We start from the raw sequence: 17,077 nt of genomic DNA on the forward strand, positions 1-17,077 counted from the left end.
TTTTGGTCTCTGGTGTTTCTTTTTCCCAGCAAGCCTTATTGCACATCTCTGAAATGGGCACCAAGGATGGCAATTTTTTCATTGCGATGCATGCTGTAGCCTGCCTTCACCAGAAAAAAACCTCAAAAACCCCAACAAAAAAAAAACCAAAAAACAAAAAAACCCAATACAGACAGAAAAACAATACCTTGCATGCCGTCACCATGAGATATCTAAATCACATGTGTACAATTCAGGTTTAAGTCACTAAATTTAGAAATGAATGCTCTTTGTGTCTACTTAAGTGTCCGTACTTCTGTGGGACTGAATCTCTCAACAAGGCCAAACCAACAGTAAACCCAATAGTCATTATTTCATAGCCATTGCTGCTCATGGCCATTGCTAGTACAGCCCTCATGTATCTAGAGAGGATATTTTTTGATTCTTCCCCCTGAAAACCAGGATATAACTAACTTATAACCCAATCGTTTCATCTGTAGTACAGTTGCAGACATAGAGGGAAATTCGTAAATCAATTGTGCCTATTCAAAAAAAAAAGGTTAATCTACTGAGTTCTTCTACTTCTCCGCATACATTAGAAATTCTCAGTGTTTAAAAAGCTCCTACACTTCTAAAGAATATTTTAAAAAAAGATTTGGCATCATCATGTTGTGCACATCCTTGGTTTATGTAACAACATCACATCTGTGCACTCATCCTCCCTTTTCCCACTCACGCTCTGATGGTGTCTTCTCCCAAAGCAGTTTATAAATCGTAAGGGGCTGCGAATCTGCCTTTGCGTGCATTTGCGCGAGAGCTTATATCAGTGCTGTTCGGGGATCGACAAAGCCTTTGAAAGTTGCCATGTTATGTATGATTAGCAATAAGGAAACTAGCATCTTCATCACTCATTTCTCACTGAAAGTACAGAGTGGAAAAAAGCTGTTCTGTTTACTGGACCAACATACCACGCTTGGGAGACTTCAATATACGGAGTACAGGCTAGATGCACCCCACTCTGCAGATGTACTCTCTCAGAGGTGGGGGAAAAGGGTGCCTTTCATGGTCTCATTTGGAAAGTAGGGGACAATGTTACAGCAAAAGCTGATACCCTGACAGAAGAGTATTGGTAACAGTGAAACACAGTAATAGGAAGCAGTTTCTTTCCTTCCATTTCTCATTTCCCCTAAAGAAGATGTAATTGTGATGTGCGCACATATATATATATATATGAGATGTAATGGGCCATACAGAAATGTAACTGTAAAAATATTTTGCCCATTTTAATGGACATCTTAGATCAAAGAAATGCTCGTGTACATAGAAACTTCTGCCTGAGAGTAGCTCACTGTAGTTTACTTTAAGCATGTTTTCATTCATTTAACTTCAGGTAGTGCTTATGGCTCATTTAGTAATACTGTCACAAAACACTGTGCAGATACTCTTAGTATGAATGAGCTTATGCCAATTAACCAGACTGTCAGCGAAGCCAAATTAATACTCTCCCTAGACTTCTTTGCAACAGCTGAGCTAAACTGAATTTAGTCAAACTGTTGCAGCTTCAGTACACAAGAAAAGCTTAACAACAGTAAGCTGAAATAAAGCGAGAAGAGTCTACACACAAACTTGTATTGGCACAAGTCTGTCAATAAAAAGCCTAACGAATCTGCAGCACAGTTAATGGAATTAACCCCCAAAACAGAATCTCTCAGCAAAATCTTCAAGATCGGTGCCTAAAGGAAGCAACCGCATATATACCGCAGCAGTGGTAGGAATAAATTATCTTAGTTGTAGAGTAAGTTAAGTAGGATCAGAACGAAGGTTAAAAATCCTAAAGTAAGGTAGCTATTCCTTAATTCAAAAGTGTGTCTCATGCAATTATAAACTTTTTTTATTCCCCTAGGCAGCTGGGATTTTCCCAGGATACCCATTCAAGTGTATGTTCAATCAGTACATATTCAGGAATTCACCTCTTGTCTATACAAAGTTTCAAGGAGGTCAAGGAGAATTTTGTCATTGCCTCCAGTGAGGCCAGGCATTTCACCCACCAACCTTGCAGCTGAAGTGAGGTCTTTGGATAACAAACGATGTGAAATGTAAACAGCACAAATCCTGGCCACATTTAATAAACCGAACAGGACGTCTCTCCATCCAATATTTCATTTAGTTTAATTTATCAACTTAAAAAAAAAATTAAAAAAAAAAAGGGGGGGGGGAAATAGTTGACATTCTTCCATTTTTCTAAAGTAGAGATTTTAAGGGGTGAATTGTGACAGTCCTTTTGTCTCCAGCTACATCCCTCAGACTGCGTGTATATAGAAATACATTTTGAGTACATTTAAAATGCTTCAGCGAGATCCGTTTTCTCAGATGCTCGAACGCAATACTTTACACACCGTTTTTTTTCTCTATGAAAGCCTGCAAAATCACTCAGCAAACGCAAGGTTCCATAAGCCACCCACTCTATAACCTGGGGGCTAAGAGAGCACGGGGATGAAAGGAAAAAAGAGAGAACACTTTCCTATCTTGTGGAAAGATGAGGTTATAGTGATTATCATAGGAGGAAACTATTTTTGTGACTGTTTTCTTCAAGATGTGTGTAACTTGCAAAAGTAAGATATGCCATCTTAATTCATTCTTAAAAATTAAGTAAGTGCAGTGACACATGAAAGCTTGCTCGTTAATGAAAGATAAGCATAGGAAAAAAACTGTTTTTATGACTTGTCAGTAGATACTTTAAGGGATAATTTTGTAAAAACAAAAAATGCCATTCCCCACATCAAACAAAAAATTACAGATTTGGGTTTGATACAAAATATTTATATATAATTTTAGGTAGCTACTCTACATTGGAGCAAGAGCCTCTATCACTTGAGCTTTACAAAATTCCAAGAAGTTACATTGTCAACTGCCTTACTCCTTTGACAAAAAACTGAAATATGTTGCTTCTGTGCAATTAAGTTACTACTTGGGGATTAGATTGTGTCATCCTAACTGGTGTGGATGTCTGTCTTTGTGAGTGAATTCCCCTTGAGATGAGGTTTGTGGGAGGGATCTCCTTCCTCCTGGACTGCAAATAAAGGTGCCCAAGAACATTCCTGGGCACCATGTTCCAGCTGGCCCTGAAAGGCCATGCTGGGCAACTCCTTTAACCTCTAAAAGAGGGGAGCAGCTGGCAAGCTGACTTTTGGGAATGGCCCTGGAACATTTTAGCTCCTGAAATGTGCTGGGGAATAACTTGGGAGAGTACTTTTTGGCACACGCTTAACTCACACCAGGGAAAGTCTTAACGCTTCACTAGCGTGGGCAATTGCAATCCATTGTCCAGGAACATTTCCACCTACTGTCTGATTTACTAGTACAGAGGCGGCCAGGGACACTGTCCCGCACTTTCAGACTTTGTACTGTCATTGTATGTACGCAGAACAGTTCAGGCATGGTCCTGATGTAAAGTTCACTTTTTATACCACTAAATCACACACCACACACCCCCCGCCAAAACACACACCCATACATATTTCAGAATAACTTACAGTCTTTTTCTTCCACTTGAGACGAAGGGCTCTGAGGAATGCCTTCCTCCCCAAGAACCGTATTGAGAGCAGCAGGCAGCATGCAGTTAGGTAGCCTTCACATGTAGCTGCAATATTATGGGATCTTCATGCATTGGTTTTAAAGTATGAACACAATGTTTCTCCAACAACAACAACAACAAAAAGTCACTGAATGGTAAAAACATATACATGATAAACAACTGCATAATCTCCATCTGCAGGGCAGCAGAGGTAGAAGACAGTACAGATACTGCTAAAAGGTGCATTGTATTCAATGAGTTCTTCAAGAAGGCATTGATGCACCTGCTTTTCTTTACTGCATGATGCAGCTGCAGTTAGGTAAGTTCCCCAAGTGCATTCTTGGTCCCTTAACTGCTCGACTTACATACATCATAGTGCCAAACACATCAGAAAAAAAAAAAAAAAAAGAAAACTAACACTCCATTAAATTATCACTCTGTCTACAGTAAATAAACCAAATCCATACACAAAATGAACCTAAAGCAAACAAAACAATTCTGAAATTTTCTCCTCTTTGCAATAGTTTATCCAAGAGAAATGAGGAGGAAGAATAACTTTGTTCATTTTGTGCATTTGACAGCGTAAGTGGGGCACCAAGTTTTACATGTGTTTTATATGATAACAAGAAATGACATCAATGCTTTAAGAAAATCAGTAACTGATAAAAACTGCACTACAGTGCAAGCCAACAAAGGTCTGAATTGATTTTTAGACCTAAAGTGGAACTGTCCCTCTCTGAATAAAGCAACCGTTTTAAGTATAACCAGTTAGTGCATTTTACTTACAGTGCAACTAATTTTGAAACATGGATTGCTGTAGCCCTCGTGTTTGACTTCATTTCTGAAGAAGACAATGTTAAGTTTGAATGGTCATTTAGAAATTTTCCATTTCGGTGTGCTTTTTGAGACACATTGAAAGAGCATCGAGACACTCTCTTGCCAGTAATCTTATTGACAACCACATGATTTATGATTGGTTTACATACACTGCTTCTTGATCAAAATAAAATTAGGGTGGAAAAAAAAAAAATAAAAATACCCCACAGTTTGTTCAAGGTGCTCTCTATGTCCATCAGTTGGTGATTCATCCCGATACACCCCTGTGTACTGGCTCAGACTCTCTGAGTTAAACTTGTGCCTGCAACATCTGATTTGCATCAAGTGCCTTCTCTTGTAACACATCTCAGGTGCATCCAGTGGTTTTCTAATTATACAGCAGGCTTTCAGGAAGGCAGAGCTACTCCGATTATACATTTTCTTACGTTTTGAAAACAGATTATCCCCCTTGGCAAGACTGTTTTAAAATGTAACTGAAACTCCTAAGTATTAAAATTCAATCAATAATCCTATATAATGGTAGGCTACATTGTCAAAGCTTCTGATTATTGGTAACTTCTACTGAAATGGGAACTGAACCATTTTAGTCTAAAAGTATGAACATTTTAGCCATAAGCTTCTCTAGTCAGCATGCAGGATTTGAGTCAGAGAAAAAAATAATAATAAAAAAAATTCCTACAGCACCAGCAAAGAGAAACTTCAGATACATAGTCCAATGTCTGTTGCCTTTTCCCAAGGTTGAAAACGCTGAACTCCCACCCTGTTTCAAGCGAAATCGTTGCTACTCATGCCCAAAGGTAACTACATCAGCTCTTCTGAAGAGTCCCTGTGACAGAGGAACAGCAGATTCTGCTTGTATAGCGGTAAGACCTCTGTCTCTGTCATCTGAAACACAGCGCCAATAGGTTGAAGCAAAGGGGAACTCTTTTAAAGACACATAAAGCCTTCTTGAGTAATAAAAAAAAAATCACACTAAAGAAATGAAAATAAGATGTTTTCTGGAACTGTGGATTTCAATGTCACATGAATGGAAAAACACTTTATATCTCTCTACAATGCAGCATAAGTACATCAAGGTAATCATTTTTTCCACCTTGTCTTAAACTTTCAGAGACGGGGAATACTAATGAGAAAAGCATGTTTCACCCTCCTCTTTCAACTTTTGTCCTAGTAAGTGGCGGTAAACCTTTATGTATTATGGCTAGGAAAGGTCAAGGGGAGGGATAGGGACCAGAAAGAAGAAATATGAAGAGAAATAAGTAAGACTAACACATAGGGAGACTCCTCAGATTGAAAAACAGGCAGAATTATTGAAAGAAAAAGTACTAGATATACGCACATAGTTTGCATGTCAAACTGTCCTGATTTCAATGTGACATCAATTTGTATTTCTAAATTTCCAGTTTAAAATCAGGAACAAAACTGAGTATTTTCATTGGTAAGGATTTGGTGCGCTTTGTCACAATGTAGTCTACCTGCAACCCCAACCTGTAACTGATTTATTTAAGATGAGCCAATACATTGCTGTCATTTTCAGTAAGAAATCTATCCAATACTATTCATACAGACATTACTCAACCAAGCGTGCTCTCATATTCAGCCAATTTCTTTCTGGGTCTCTGCTCCAGTGACTGATTGAGAAATTAGTCTCAGCAAATGAAATCATTATTACTCGCTGTACCTGCACCCATCTAGGAACATCTGAGACAAGACAGACTGTTCAAATCAATCTTCCCCAACAGTTAATTCCTAAAAATAATTGAACGTTCTGCTGCAGTACAGAAACGCATTCTATTCTCTCCCTGCCATTTAAGAATAAGCCTTAAGGTTTCACTCATCACAAAAATGAATTATTTTATCCTTTGCCAAAAGTGAAAAAAGATAATACAGGTAAAACTGTACATTAAAAAAATAAAATAAATAAATTTTAAAAAAAGGCAAGTTATGCATGGTACATAAGTGATCAGTACTTCTCTACTGTCAAGTCACTTCCACCTCACTCATGCTGAGAGTTTTGTAAGAAAGTGTAAAAAAGCTATTGTGTTAATCATCATGACCACTTAACTACTGCACTTCCTCATTGGGAGAATTTTGGCTTTTGAAGACTGATTTGGTAACTCGCTTGAATATGTAAATACTCACCTGAATATGATCTCAAATCCTTTAAGAAAAAATTTATTTCCATCTAAAGTCCTTTTTATTCTCCACCTGAATCCAAGTTTCTTTTTCTTTTTTTTTTTTTTTACTGCTATGATCACTATCTCAAAAAAGAAATTATAATCAAGCCTCAAACCATTAAAGAGCAAAATAAAAAAAATTGCTTGAGGATATTAATAGAGACAGTTCTAAGTTACTGTACAAGCGAATTTGATATATTTATTTGTAGCTCACATCATAGGGAAAATAATTTGAAAAAAAGCTATTTGTTTCCATTGCTACTATAGTCAACTGTCAGCTCAGTCCTGCAGGTCTCTAACTTGAAGCAAACGTTACAGTGACATCAGAATTTATAGGAGGTAAGCAGATCAAAACACCAAAGCAACAACACCACAAATGCAGCAATAATAAGGGGCTTCCTCTCTCTCATGGCTTAATAGCTGTTTAAAATTAAAGTCTTTTATGGTGTGTATCTGACATGACTTTTGCTGTTATCCTCAAAACCCATGTATGGAAAATTTTCCTTTCCTGGAGCTCCACTTTCCTATCTCAAAGGACAAAGTAGGCACGCTTTAATAACATTATCTCAATCCACTTGAAAAGCCCTCTTAATTCTTACTAAAACAATCTAATCTGTTTGAGGCAAGATTTTGGTTTTATTTAGAATTGTGAACCTTATCTAATTAAGGGTAATACTAGGATGTTAACTAACATATGCAAGCCAACTTTTAAGACCCCACTGCACACGCATGCTAATTCATACTGAAGCCTAGACCCCAGCACCGTAGTTAGCCCAACAGGCAGTGCCTAATGCCATCCTCCTGTACGTCCTCCTTCCATAGGAAGGATGTTGTCATATATTGTCACAGATTGTCATACGTTGTCATAGATGCAACCCAATTCGCTGGCAGTGGGCTTACCTGGGGTGGGGGATCCACTATTTGTCCTCATTAAGAACCAAGTGGAAGGTGACAACCACTGTTTAATGTTGAGACCTGTTTCATATTCCAGAAAGAAGATGGTTTTCCTTTTCCCTTAGGACCCAGCTAGACAGTCAAAGCATTTGCTGTCGCGCAAACCGAAGCAAACCCACAGTTTCAGTATTGGACTTCATCTAGCAGGACTTCGACAGTTGTGCCCTCCTTGACTACTACACTGCTCAGCCATACCGCAGTTTCCCAGTTTCACCTTCAGCTTTCCTTAGAGGCACCTCCCTTGACTGAAACATGAATCACTGAAAAGCAGGACTCACCTTCAGTATTGTCAAGTTCACGAACACAGTGAAAAGACTGTGTTTACTGTCTACTGAAATCAGTGGGTTTGGGGGTTTCCAAAATGCAGCCTAAAGGTCAAAGATTCTCCCAGTAAAGGGACTACTTGACTATTCCCGTGTTTCTTTTCAATCAGCAAGACTAAGTCAGGACAGCTTAAGCATAAACATCTAATCAAATTCAAGAATTATATTCAGTGAATGGAAACACATGATGGTTACCAACCCCTTCAAGAACAAAATTTCTTCAAAAAATTGTAAAAATCTCTGTTTATCAGCAGCCAGGTACAATCTCACATATATGCCCTCGGTCACAAGATACTGATGCGCTTTAAATCTGCACAAATTACTCATGTAACATAAACCACCTTCTTCCTGGCAAATTCCACTCGGAAGGCTAAATATATACTGCTCGTCTTTGTATACCAAAGTATTCAGACAGCTGGTGCAGAGAGGAAAGAAAACCAGCTTATATTTTTCACCAGAGAGGGAAAGAAAAAAAAAGAACAAGGCCCATGGCCCATGTATCAGCTATTTTTTTTTTTGCAAACTAGTCAGGACTTGCACTTTTTAATTTCACTTGATGATTGATAACCAATACGCACAATCGCAGTGAAAGCTTTTTGAGTACTACAGACCTAGGTAAAATAGCCCAGAACACCAGATCACAGATGAAAACTAAGGGGCAAAAAGATGTAACGTTTACTCAATGCTCTGGTTTTCAACTTTTAGTGAGTTCTTAATTTATTAGTTATAACTTGTTTTTGTTGGAGAGGGTTCAGAAAAGGCTGTGAGATTTTTCTAAGCATTAGCTTAAAAATACTTAGGACTATTTCTTAAATGCCCGTTTAAGAAACGTATAAATAAAATTCAACATTAAGACCTCTAAACTTGGAGAGACATGCTCAGAACAGGAAATGATAGTTTGTTAATAAAGAAAGGTAAATCATTCTCTAGGCTTCCGGTGGGAAACTTGGCAGCCAAAGGATTTTGACCTCAGTGGAAGGTAACTGCCACAAATGACAAATCAAGCAACTTTCTTCTTACAAGCGAGGCAAGTGTTTGACATAAGGCTGGACTGCATTCAGATCTATCATTCCCTGTGGCATATTCTTCTACTTTTAACAAATAATCCTGCAAGCTTTTTGCACTGACCGTATTAATTTTCTCTCTCTCTCTCTCTCTGAGGAAAGCCGTGCAAGCCTAACATTTTTTGTGAATGATTACTTATTTCCTATTTGAAGCACAAAAGCTCATCACTTATAGAATAGGTCAAGCTTTCAGTGCCTATTAGTCCTAGTCTGGAATGAATTAATGCATTTTCCTATGCCCATTTTCCTTTTCTGCTGTAGGAACAGGATACGGGACATTTCTGCAAAGGAAGGAAGCAAAAATCCAGCATTATTTTCAGGCAAAGTAGTAAGCAACAACAACAAAAATACACTTGAAAAATTCTACTTTTGCTTTCGTATTAGGCTCGCTGTGACCACATCACTGTGAAGTTTGCAATTAGAAATACCAGTTTTCCCAACTCAGAACAATAAATGGGGGGGAAAAAATGACAAGTAGCCCAGTTTAATTTCAAACGTTAATATATTTTCTATTTTATAGTGAACATATGCATCGTTCACCCCTTATTTGCAGCAACTATGACGTCCTCATAAAAAGGGGTGACATTTGTAAGATGCCTCTTAAAATAAATATTTCTTTTTATAAAATAATAAAACTTCAAATAAATATTCTTTACACTAAACAATATGTTGAAAAAATTAGAAAATAAAGGCTGAATTTTACTGTAACTGTACAATATACATGAAGTCCAAAGGGAAATCAGAGTCTTGTAATAGAAGGTTTCCGTAAGACAAAATACAATCTAAAAACATACTGATTGATTCACATTCTTCCGAATGTACAACATATTAGTATAATATTTTGTGACTGTGCCATGTCTTATGACACCACTTATTTTTCACAGTTGAAAATATTATTGTATATACAAAAATATAGCACATTATCTCTGGCAGAAAACAATGGAAAAAAAAAGGAGTCATTTGCTAATTTACAAATTTTGCAAGTACTATTCACAAACAATAGAGTTGCCTAGGAGTGTCTGTGTTGCTTTAGCTTATGCAATATGTGGGTCACAAGGTACTGCATCCCATTTTTGCTTTTTTTTTTTTTTTCCCCCGTATCCCACTAGCTGGATTCTAACAAGCGTATCAGTTAAGATGGCACACACGGAGAAAAGCATTTCACTGCACACAGCAACGCACATCCCCAACCCTTCTACTACAGTGCCAAGACCATAGCTGCTTAAGTTGGTTGCATATGCACGTTAAAATAATCCTCGTTAACTTTAGTATTTCTGACTAGCGATGCTATGTTGGCTTCTCAAAGTTCCTGGGGGGGACGCTGGGAACTTTGCAGCAGACGGTGTTGGAGTGTTTACAGCGGCACCCAGGCCGATTTACCCGGTCGTAACAGCCCTGGCACAACTTAAGGCAACCCTTGGCTGGTAGGTAACACCACAAGCAAGGCAGAAAGAGGGACACCACACCCATGGCGGACCACCTCGTGCAGCAATGCGACTGGCTGCAGGAGCAGGGGTTGTCGGCGCAGTTGTCCTCGTCATCGTTAGAGCAGTGATAGAAGAGGCCCTTCACGCAGCAAACGCAAGTCCCGTAATCGACCACGTTCTGGGCGGAACAAAGACACTGCTTGTCACAGATCCAACACGATGGGAGGGTCCTCGGGTACGTGCACTCCTTACACTTACACTTCCCACAGTCCTCGCACCTGTAGCTGTGCGCTCCCAAGTCGTCTTTGCTCAGCGGCTTCAGCTCGCCTGACTTGAGCTCAGACTTGGGCTGCATTCGGACTATCCCGTCGGCGACCGGCCCCGAAGATGATCCGAGAAGTCTTTGTTCGGATGAATTACTGCTCGTACTTGTCCTTGTACTGCTCCGCGAACCTGTGCTGACCGTGCTGATGGACCGGGACAGAGGCGCCCGAGGAGAGGCGTGCGTTTGCGTGTGCTGAATCCGGCTAAAATGACGATGCTCGGGCAAGCCATGGGGCCTTTCATTTTTGGGTTGGGTTGCTAGCCGAGGAGTGGACTTGACCCCCGGCCGCGGAGCCACCATCGGTCCCTCCGTGTACTCATTCGTGTTTCGGATGGCTCTGATCTGGTCCAGCGACAAGACGTGAACCTGCTGCGTCAGGACATCCCGCAGGTCGGGCTCCCCGTGCGGTCTCCCACTGTCACGCCGAGCCTGTAGCAAGGCCTGCGACCCGCTGCCGTGCTGAGCTCTCGTCTCCATCAGTGCCCGGAAGCGTGCTCACCCCGGCAGGCTTAGAACACATCTGAAATCCTGGAGCGACAAAGAGAGGATTCACTATTGCAACATATCTCATGCTCCCTCCAGCAGCCTTGAAGCCCGCAGGGTCCCACAGGCGCCGCGCACAAGCAAGTAATGCATCAACCATTAAAAAAAAAAAAAAAAAAAAAAAAAGGGAGCCACATCTGGGGTGGAGCGCGGGCGCCGGGTCAGCTGAATGCACTTCCCTTGGCCTGTCCTGACTGCTCCCGCGGAGAGCCTACAGGGATTCTGTTCTAGGTCCACGCATCTTAACTTGTGGCTCTAGAAAGTCTAGGTATCGCCCCTGCTAACTAAGGCTTCCCAGGCCATCTTCTGGTTAGACCATGGCCTTTAAAGTGATTACATTTCAGCCACTTGAAGTGACTCTTCTTTCCACATTAGGCTACTGAAAAGCTTATATTAAAAAAAAAAAAAAAAAGCCTGCAAGTATTTAGCAAGTGTAATGTGACCTGCTGATGACAGACATATAATTCTCCAATTTTGTTTAAAACTGGATAATATTTTGGTAGGCTAGTCTCTTTACACATTAAACTTTACATGATGTAAATAGGAAATTTTAGTTTAATACCAATGGTCCCAAGAAAAACACTAAATAGCAATAAAATGTTTGAGGTTAGACATTAAATGAGTTAGTGCTACCAAAAACTTCAACAGCACAAGTAAAAATATCTCTCTCCAGTATTTTAATGTGTGTCATACTTGTGTACACCACTGTGATTGTTATTTTAAGGCTCAATACTACAAAGGCAATGCTACCAGAGTTTTATTTTTTTAAAACGTGTAAAAAAATTCCATAGACTACATTTCAAATTGGAAGTATTACCAAGAGTGGCTTGCGGGACAGAGGCATGCATAATACAATCAAACAATGCCAGCATCCAAGAAGTCTACTCGATTGCGAATATTACTTTTAAAGGATCATTAACTACAAAGTAGAAACGCAGACTTAAGAATTTAAACGGAAACCCAGTAAAAGACCCAGAAGATGAGAACTTGTAAATAACTAACTTCCACACTCAGATATGCAAAAGTTTCAAGTACTGCCCTCTAAATTAGTTAATATTTGTTTTGCCTTTATCATATCTTAAAGTGGTTCCAAAATCCAATTACCTGTACAAAAATCCAGAACAATATTTTACAATTAAAACCCAAGCAGGAACCAAGCTTCTTACAAGGACCACACAATGTCTCCAATTATACCTAGAAAGAGCACCATAGTGTTATTCTGTACACATCAGTTACCAACAATAATACTATACCTCAGTATAATAATATATGGCCAAACAGCTTAACAATTAATATCTCAAGACACTGTCTTTATTCTAACAGCAGTGGAAAACATTTAACCTTTTAACTCCTGGCCCCTCCCTCAAGCACTTTTTCTTTTTTTTTTAAATAAGAAAAATTAAGTTTTAAGAGTGATCAGCTATTTTAAACATTGCCAAATCCTGGTTCTGGACACAGAGTGTATGTCATGGTGGTCCACCCTCCAAAAAAAAAAAAAAAAACAACCAAAAACCAAAAAAACTCCAAGTATTGCAAACTTATCTTGAAGCATTGCTTAAGTTTTCTTCAAATCAAAACCATATAAAAAGTTTCAAACAACCGCCTAAGCAGACGTTTCCTCACCTGAAACTACTTGGAGATAAAAAAGAACAGAAAATAAAATACTTTCCCCATCCTTGAGAAGAACTAGCAGCCCTGTCTGCCCTCCACGCCCAGACTTTAAACCGAAGAAGATACGCCGAACCCAAACCCCTGCCTCTCCAGAAATGACAACCCCGGGCAAAAAGCAAAGCTGACCCTGACCTGCAGGCGCTTAAGACGACACCGGCCTCGGTGGCGGAGCCCCCCTCAGACGCCAAGGTGGGAGCTGGAGGAGAAGCCTCGGCTCTCGTCCCCCTTGCCTTCCGCAGGCTCCATCCCGGGGCGCGCAGCAGGTGGGAGGCGGCAGCCCCCGGCCCGCAGGAGCCGCCGGCAGCCCCGCAAGTGCAGACAACCTGGAGATAACCGGGAGACATCCTCGGGGGCCGGGAGGTGGGAGGGGGCTGCTTGCAGCCGCCTTATCGGGAAAGTCAAACCCATGTTTCCTTTTAACTCTTCCCCCCCGTGCCCTCCCCCCTCCCCCCCGAGAGATGCTAAAGAGGCCATCCCCTCCCGGGTACTGCAAGGCGCCCTGCAGACGCTTGGAGACAACACCTCCGGGACACTTGGGCAAAAGGCAGATTACCCCCTTCTCGCCTTGCCATAAGCACCCATTCAGCTCCACAAAGCCGGCCGCTGGAAAAAGCTCCTCTTATTTTACGCATATTCTGCAAATTGCCTGAACTTCAGTCCGCCGCCCCCCGTTCCCCCGTCTCCCCCCCCCAGCCCGAAGGGACCCAGAAGGCATTTTGCAGCGGGACATGGGTCCCAGCCGGGCGATCCTCCTTTTTCTCCCCTTGATAGATCCGCTACCAGGACAAGATGCAAACCGCCAGCACATTTATTTGCAAACATGCATTCGCCTCAAAACTCTTAGGGGGAAAGCACGTCTCTCCCTCCTCTGAGCTACCACTTCTCCCCTCTCCATCCACCAAGAGCAGAGAGGCAGCATTCGCCTTTTTGTGTGTGCATGTGTGTGATAACACGATCCCCCCCACTTCCAAAAGCCAAAGTCCACTCTCGCAGAGCTCAAGTGCCATGATTGCTAACTTTTCCTAGCTCGGATTGGCAAAAGGGCGAGCAGGGGGCCGGGTTTCGCGTTCGGCACATTTGGGGAAGTTTAAAACGCAAGGGGCTTCTTGCGTGCGGTGGAAAAAAACCGTGTCTCCGCTGGCTGGGAGAAGGCGAGCCCAAGGGGGAGAAGTCCTTTGCCCGTGAATTTCTGTTTTGTGTCCGGAGCCTGTGCAAGGCACCCCCACCCCCACCCCCACCGCACACACACACCAACCACCTCCTCTTCTTTCAAAGTGCTTTGAAACCCCCATTAAGGGCCGAGTGTGTGATCAGACTATGGATTAGGGCAAAAGGGACTTTACCATCGGGGTGGGGCAAACTGACACACAAATCGCTTGCTGAAAACACCAGCTTTTTTTCTTTTTTTTTTTTTTTTTTTTTTTGAGGGGGGTAGGAGGGTTGTTACAAAGTAAACCCACCAAAGGAAAAAAAGAAGCAAAAACAGAAATTAAGGCTTTCCTTCCCCTCCACACATGCCCTTCTGCATAGAAGAACTTTCCTTGTCTTATGGACCGAATTAATTTCATCACACGAGAAATATACATGCGAATACACACACACACGTTCATATTTATACCAGACGTGCACTCACTTCCGAATTGCACGGATCTCCCGACGCCACTACAGACGGGCGTAAATCACGCACTGAAAGGCGGGTTTGCTCGCTCTCCCCCCAAAACGGGGGGCAGAAACAGCTCCGGCGCTCGCCAACCTCGCAGCGCCCTCCCTTCACACACACACACACACACACACACACACACACACACACGCACACACACACTCCCCCGCCACCCGCCCCCGGGGGCTTGTCGGAAGCCCACGCGTGCCCGGCAAGCCAGCAGCGCGCAGGACCGCCCGCGCCCGGCTCCCCACAGCAGGGAGAACACGCCGAACTCCCGTGTCGTGTCCCGTTCCACACACCCCCCCCTCCCCGCCCCGCCCGCAGCCCCCGCAGGCATGCCTCCGCGCCCGCTCAACCTTCCGCGCCACCCACCCCCCCACCCCCCCCCCCGCACCCCCGAGGCAGCCCGGCGGGGCGCAAACGCGGCGCAGCCCGCAAACCCCAGCGGAGCTTCCCCCCCCCCCCCCCCCCCCCGCCTACCCGGAGAGAAACCGCTCCGAAATCCCACCTCCGGCTCCTCTCTGGGAAAGGAAGGAGAGGGGAAGGGGGGAAGAAGGAGAACCTGTACGAATGGAAAAGGGATCGGCCTCAAACATTTCCACGAGTTTTCTTGGAGCAACCGGGGGGGGGGGGAGGTGGGGGGTTTACTGAAAAGCTTGTTTTGCAAAGAAGGAAAAGGCTCTCACCGTGATCGCGGCGCTGCACCAAATCCCTCTCTCTCTTGTATTTTCTTCTTCCTGCGGTTTGCAAATAAATCCAGCCCTAAAGCAAAAAAAAATTCTTTTCCAAACTCTGCTTTAGTCCAACTTGCAAATTAGAGTACGAATGTTCACCATGTAAAAAGTCCAGAGCAAAGTTAGGTCCCTCTCCCCAGATCGATTATAAAATACGTGTGTGCGCGTATATACTATAATAATAATAATAAAAACACCTCTCCGGATTGGGGTGATTTTTCTTTGCTCCTAAAAAGAAATCAGTCTCTCACACACACACTTTCCTTTTTTTCCTCAATGAACAGGAGGCCGAATCGTCAATACAAAGTCACTTTTTTTTTTGTTGTTGTTGTTGCTGTTGTTGCAAATGATCAAGAGGCAGGGGAAAGCCAAAGAAAACAAAAATAAAAAAAAAAAAGTGGATCTAAAATAAAATCCCAAAGCTTTCTTCCACTGAGCTCCTCCGAAAAAGCAGCTTGTGCAATGTAGCCGTTCTGCTGAGAAGCTGCTTTGGCTGCAAGCTCCTCTCCCCTCTCTCCCTCTAGCTTTTCTCGCTCCCTCTGCGAGCGTGTGTGTGTTGCAGGCAGCTCTGTGGTTTGCAATCGGGGAGGGTGTGGGGTTGGGGGGGGGGTGGGGGGGGGAGTGGGGGGGTGTTTTGGGAGCGCAGCGGATTTGTGGTGGTGGTTGTTGTTGTGTGTTTGGAGGAGGTGGAGGAGGAGGAGGAGGAAGATTTGAGATCTGAGCTGCAAGGGCTCGGCGTTTTTCTGCTCGCTCGCTCTCTCTCCCTCGCTCTCTCTCTCTCTCTCTTTTTCTTTCCGGAGGAGGTAGGGTGATCTCTCTGCAAAAGCAGCAGTAAATGGCGTCATGTGGATCTGAGGAGGAACAGAGCAGTTGTTGTCCCAGAGGATATATCGCATCCGGTCCCAGCTCATTGGCTCTGCGGGGCTACATTCACTGGCGCTCCCAGCGCCCTGCCAGCACTCCGAGCTGCGGGAGGCATTCAAAAGGGCAGCGCTGCCGCCACCGAGCCAGCCCCGGACCCGGGGCCCCGGAGCCCCGGCCCGTCCGCGGTGCTGCCCTCCCCTCCCTCCTTCCCTGCCCTGCGCAGCCCTGCGCGGTGTTGGGGGGGCGCGCAGCCCCGCTGCCGGGGCCCCGCCGGCGCAGCCCGTTTTCACGGGCGGGCTCCTCCGTGCGCGGTCGCACGACTCTCGGGGGGGGCGTGTGTGTGTGCTTTTGTGCTCGGGTATTTATTCAGAGGCCGGGTAAGAGATCGGTTTGCGAGGGGAGCCCTCGCTTCTCCCGGGGAGGGGAGGCAGGCTCTTTCCCCGCCGCTGCGGGCTTTCGGGAGACCCATTTCCAGGTGCTTCCCCTCCCCCTTCCCCCCGTGTTTTTTTAACCGAGTGGAATAAAACTTTACACTTACACACACATACACACGCTCCCCCCCCCCCCCCCCCGCCCACTTTCAGGGAGAAGGAAGGGTGATTACTTGGAGCATTGTCCCGCGGATTAACGCGATTAGGCGGTGCGGAGGGGGGGGGAAAGGAGTGGGGGGCGCGGAGTGGGGCCCGCGGAGCGGCGGGTCGGGCGGGTCCGGGTCGGGTCGGGTCGGGTCGGTCGCGGCGTGGGGAGCGGGCGGCGGGACAGGCCGGTGACAGCGCTCCGCGGGGCTTTCCGCGCCTCGGGGTGGGGGGTGTGTGTGGGGGTGCTGCGGGGATCCCGGGTAGCAGCGGGGTCAGCGGCGGAGGGGTGGTTTTGTTGTTTTTTTTTTTTAGGAAAGGAAAAAAAAAAAAAAAAGAAAAGAAAAAACTTTGTTTTAATTAATTC

General features: G+C 43.9%; 1 protein-coding gene across 4 annotated transcripts; it reads right to left on the bottom strand.

The window, feature by feature from the left end:
* Positions 1-8,527: 8,527 nt before the first annotated feature.
* SPRY2 (sprouty RTK signaling antagonist 2) lies at positions 8,528-15,842 on the bottom strand. Of its 4 annotated transcripts, none has more exons than XM_054188412.1 (3): positions 15,224-15,842; positions 12,308-12,397; positions 8,528-11,188 (listed from the first exon to the last, which is right to left on the bottom strand). In XM_054188412.1, the coding sequence occupies exon 3, from the start codon at positions 11,135-11,137 to the stop codon at positions 10,196-10,198; it is 942 nt and encodes a 313-aa protein (XP_054044387.1). In that variant the 5' UTR covers positions 11,138-11,188; positions 12,308-12,397; positions 15,224-15,842; the 3' UTR covers positions 8,528-10,195. The 4 variants fall into 4 exon arrangements, with proteins under 4 accessions (XP_054044387.1, XP_054044388.1, XP_054044389.1 ...); XM_054188413.1 differs by lacking the exon at positions 15,224-15,842 and adding an exon at positions 13,007-13,275; XM_054188414.1 differs by lacking the exons at positions 12,308-12,397; positions 15,224-15,842 and adding an exon at positions 13,007-13,275.
* Between the last annotated feature and the right edge of the window lie 1,235 nt (positions 15,843-17,077).

The sequence above is a fragment of the Rissa tridactyla genome, chromosome 1 (assembly GCF_028500815.1).
Source record: "Rissa tridactyla isolate bRisTri1 chromosome 1, bRisTri1.patW.cur.20221130, whole genome shotgun sequence".
Taxonomy (NCBI): domain Eukaryota; kingdom Metazoa; phylum Chordata; class Aves; order Charadriiformes; family Laridae; genus Rissa; species Rissa tridactyla.